The sequence below is a fragment of the Suricata suricatta genome, chromosome 3 (genome assembly GCF_006229205.1).
Source record: "Suricata suricatta isolate VVHF042 chromosome 3, meerkat_22Aug2017_6uvM2_HiC, whole genome shotgun sequence".
Classification (NCBI taxonomy): Eukaryota; Metazoa; Chordata; class Mammalia; order Carnivora; family Herpestidae; genus Suricata; species Suricata suricatta.
This window is the reverse complement of record NC_043702.1, coordinates 173,840,385-173,843,507: the sequence shown is the minus strand read 5'-3', so window position 1 is coordinate 173,843,507 and position 3,123 is coordinate 173,840,385. Positions and strand designations below refer to the sequence as shown.

The window sequence follows — 3,123 nt, the reverse complement described above, 5'->3', positions numbered from 1 at the left end:
GCCGCGCTGGCGCGGGCCTGACTGTGGCGCCTCCCCCACCATGAGCGTCCCGCCGGAGAGCAAGAGCCGTGGGATGACGTTTGCCGAGGCGCAGCTGCTGAAGCATGGATGGACCCAAGGTCACCCCCGTGGGGCCCCTTCCACATGCCCCCAACTCTCCGCCCACATGCCCAGGGGCGCGGCGGTGTCCTGGGCTGCCCATTTGTAATCCATGCGGCTGGAGGAGGAAAAGCTAGTTTACAGGGAAGTTTGCAGATGGAAATTTCCGACTTTTCCAAAATGGAACAGTGGGGGAAATTTCGCAGTGGGTCCGTGAGAAAGAAGTGGTTGGGGAGACTGGGACGGGGCGACGGGGCCCGGCCTCTGTCCTGAAGGTGGCGTGAGGGAAACCAGCTCGGGCTCAAAGGCAGGGAGGCTGCATGCAGAAATGCCAGGAAGAGTGGGCCCGGAGGGCGTCGGCCAGGGACGTGTGCCCAGCGCGCAGTGTGGGAGGGCAGAGTGGCCCTCCCGGTGGGGGCTCAGGGCAGGCAGCAGAATAAACCGGGTCGCTCCGTGCCCTGCAGGCAAAGGTCTAGGTCGGAAGGAGAATGGCATCACCCAGGCCCTCAGGGTGACGCTGAAGCAGGACACTCACGGGGTAAGACTGGGCCCTGTGGATGGGAGAGGGGGACCCTGGGGACAGGGAAGAGGCAGGTCCTCAGGGCACACTTCTTCCTCCGGCAGGTGGGACACGACCCTACCAAGGAGTTCACGGACCACTGGTGGAATGAGCTCTTCAACAAGACAGCCGCCAGCTTGGTTGTGGAAACGGGGCAGGTATGAGCACGAGCAGATGGCCGCGTGGACTGGGAGCCGGGGACGCCTGTGCCACCCCCTCACTGATCCCGCCCCCCAGGATGGAGTCCGGATAAGGCATCTTTCTCAGGAGACCCCCCGGCATAGTCGTGCCAAGCCCAACGTGCTGTATCAGAAGTTTGTGAAGGTACCGGGGCGGGGGGGGGGCTGGGGGGGGCTGGGTGTGAGGGTCCGTCCTTCCCCTCCGAGGCCTCCCCCCGGGCCTGAACCGTTGTTTGCTTACCTGTTCCTGGACCGTCCTAACGTCAGATTGGGAGACCAGCCTTGCCGTCGCTTAGACTGCCCGGACTCTCCGGCAGGTCCCATGGGTCCTACCATCTGCTGAGGGGCAGCGCTGGTGGTGGGGGGACACCGGCGCTATGAGAGCAGAGTGAGCGGAGACGTCCAGTGCAGAGGACTCCGGCTCCACAGGGACCTGAGAGATGATCTGCCCCGTCCTCTTCCTGGTGCAGTTTGGCCCCGATGGGGCAGGTGGCTTGTTCTTAGGACTGGACCCCCGTCTTCAGACTCCTGCTTCCCAGCACACTGACTGAGGGGACTGAGGGCGCTGTGTGTCACGTAGCAGCCCTTTCCCATTTGTCCTTATCGCTGTGGCCACTGTCCTCCTGCCGGATTCCGTCCACAGCCTCACGCGGACTCCCCACCCGTTAGTTCCGTGCCGCAAGGCAGGGTTCCCTGGGGCTCTGGCTCGCCCCTGACCTAGGAGGCCGGCCGTGATGGGTCACACTGGCTCACGTGGGCCTGTCCTCACGCCTGCCTGTCAGGACCTCTGCACGGTCACCCCGGGGTGAAGCGCTTCTTGGGGGGCACCATCTTTCCCCTTTGCAGAGGTGGTCTCCTGGAACTCCCCAAACTCCCAAAGCTTCCCCAGACCCCGAAGTCGGCTCAGGTGCCCCTGCGCTAGCACAGGCAGCGCTTTGTCAGGACTGTGTTCCGCCTTCCTCCCCTCGCCCCCCACGGAGGCTCCACCGGGGCCGGACCTCTGATCCCGGTCCTCTCTGTACCCCCCGCCCCTGGCCCGTAGTAGGTGTGCAGTCTGGTTCCAGAAAGGCCTGTGGGGAGGTGTGGGTGAGGGCAGAGAAGCACCGCCTTTACCTGCTGGTCCCAGCACCTTCTCCTCCCTTGTGCCCACTGGCCCCACCTCTGCAGCTGCAGCCCCCTCCCCTGCGGGAAGTCCACAGCTCGCACCTCCGGGGGTCAGAGGGAGCTGTGTCGGAGACTGGCAGACTGTGCCCACGGCTGCCAATTCCTGGGGGGTGAGGGGCTCCAGGAGGGGAAAGGGATGGGCAGTGGTGTTGAGTGCGCTTAGTTCCCCCGATGACCCTCCTAGACGGCCACACTGACGGCAGGTGGGGAGCAGCCAGAGGAGGACTTGCACAGCCACAGTGAGGACGACAGCCAGCGGCCCAAGCCTCCAAAGATGTGAGACCTCACGTTAGTGGGGGGGGCGTGCGGGGTGGGGGGAGGCCCTTGAATCTCGGGCCTGCCCAGGCCGCTGGGCTTTGCATCGCCCGCACCTGGAACGTGCCAGGCCCTGAACGGGAGGAGCTCAGTGTGGACGAAAGTTTAGAGGCCGGGAGACGCCAGGCCTTTCCGTGAGCTTCGTGTGATTCCTGCCACCCCCCTCCCCACAGTCTGACTGACGAGATGCTGCTCCAAGCCTGCGAGGGGCGGACGGCACACAAGTGAGTAGTGCTCGCTCCGCGGGCTCCCTGGGGGGCGGTCTGTGCCCCTTCTCCACTCTTGTCACCTGGGGGGAAGGGTTCCTGCTGCCCCAAGACAGGCAGCTCCGCGGCGCCTGCAGGGCTCAGTCAGTTAGGCGCCTTCATCGTCTTCTTCTCCACGTCGGGCTCTGCTCAGAACCTGGAGCCTGCTTCGGATTCTGTGTCTCCCTCTCTCTCTGACACTCCCCTGCTCGCACTCTCTGTCTCTCAAAAATAAATAAAAACCATAAAAAATTTTTTAAAAATTTTATATTTTGTCTTACTTGGTCTTGACCCGTCCGGCAGGTCGGTCAAAGCAGGTCCTGAGGGAGGGGGTGAGAATGGGGGGGCAGGGGGCACAGAGAATGGAGGCAAGACAAGGTTTCTGATCAAGCCTCCCTTTTATTGAAAGAACACACCCACCTTATAAAAGGTTCAAGGCAGGAAGCAAGGCAAGATGACCTGGGTCGGTTGCTAGGAAACGGGGTCAGGTGATTTTTAGGAAAAGGCTGGGGTAGGTAAAGGGGCACCGAAACTGCAATGTTAGCACAGCGCCTGCGGGGCC

At 62.9% G+C, this 3,123-nt stretch overlaps 1 protein-coding gene across 1 annotated transcript; it reads left to right on the top strand.

The window, feature by feature from the left end:
- The first annotated feature begins 6 nt into the window (after positions 1–6).
- GPATCH4 (G-patch domain containing 4) lies at positions 7–2,730 on the top strand. The gene is made up of 6 exons (XM_029933223.1): positions 7–119; positions 564–637; positions 724–816; positions 896–982; positions 2,186–2,277; positions 2,490–2,730. The coding sequence occupies exons 1-6, from the start codon at positions 41–43 to the stop codon at positions 2,542–2,544; spliced, it is 480 nt and encodes a 159-aa protein (XP_029789083.1). The 5' UTR covers positions 7–40; the 3' UTR covers positions 2,545–2,730.
- Positions 2,731–3,123: the final 393 nt, after the last annotated feature.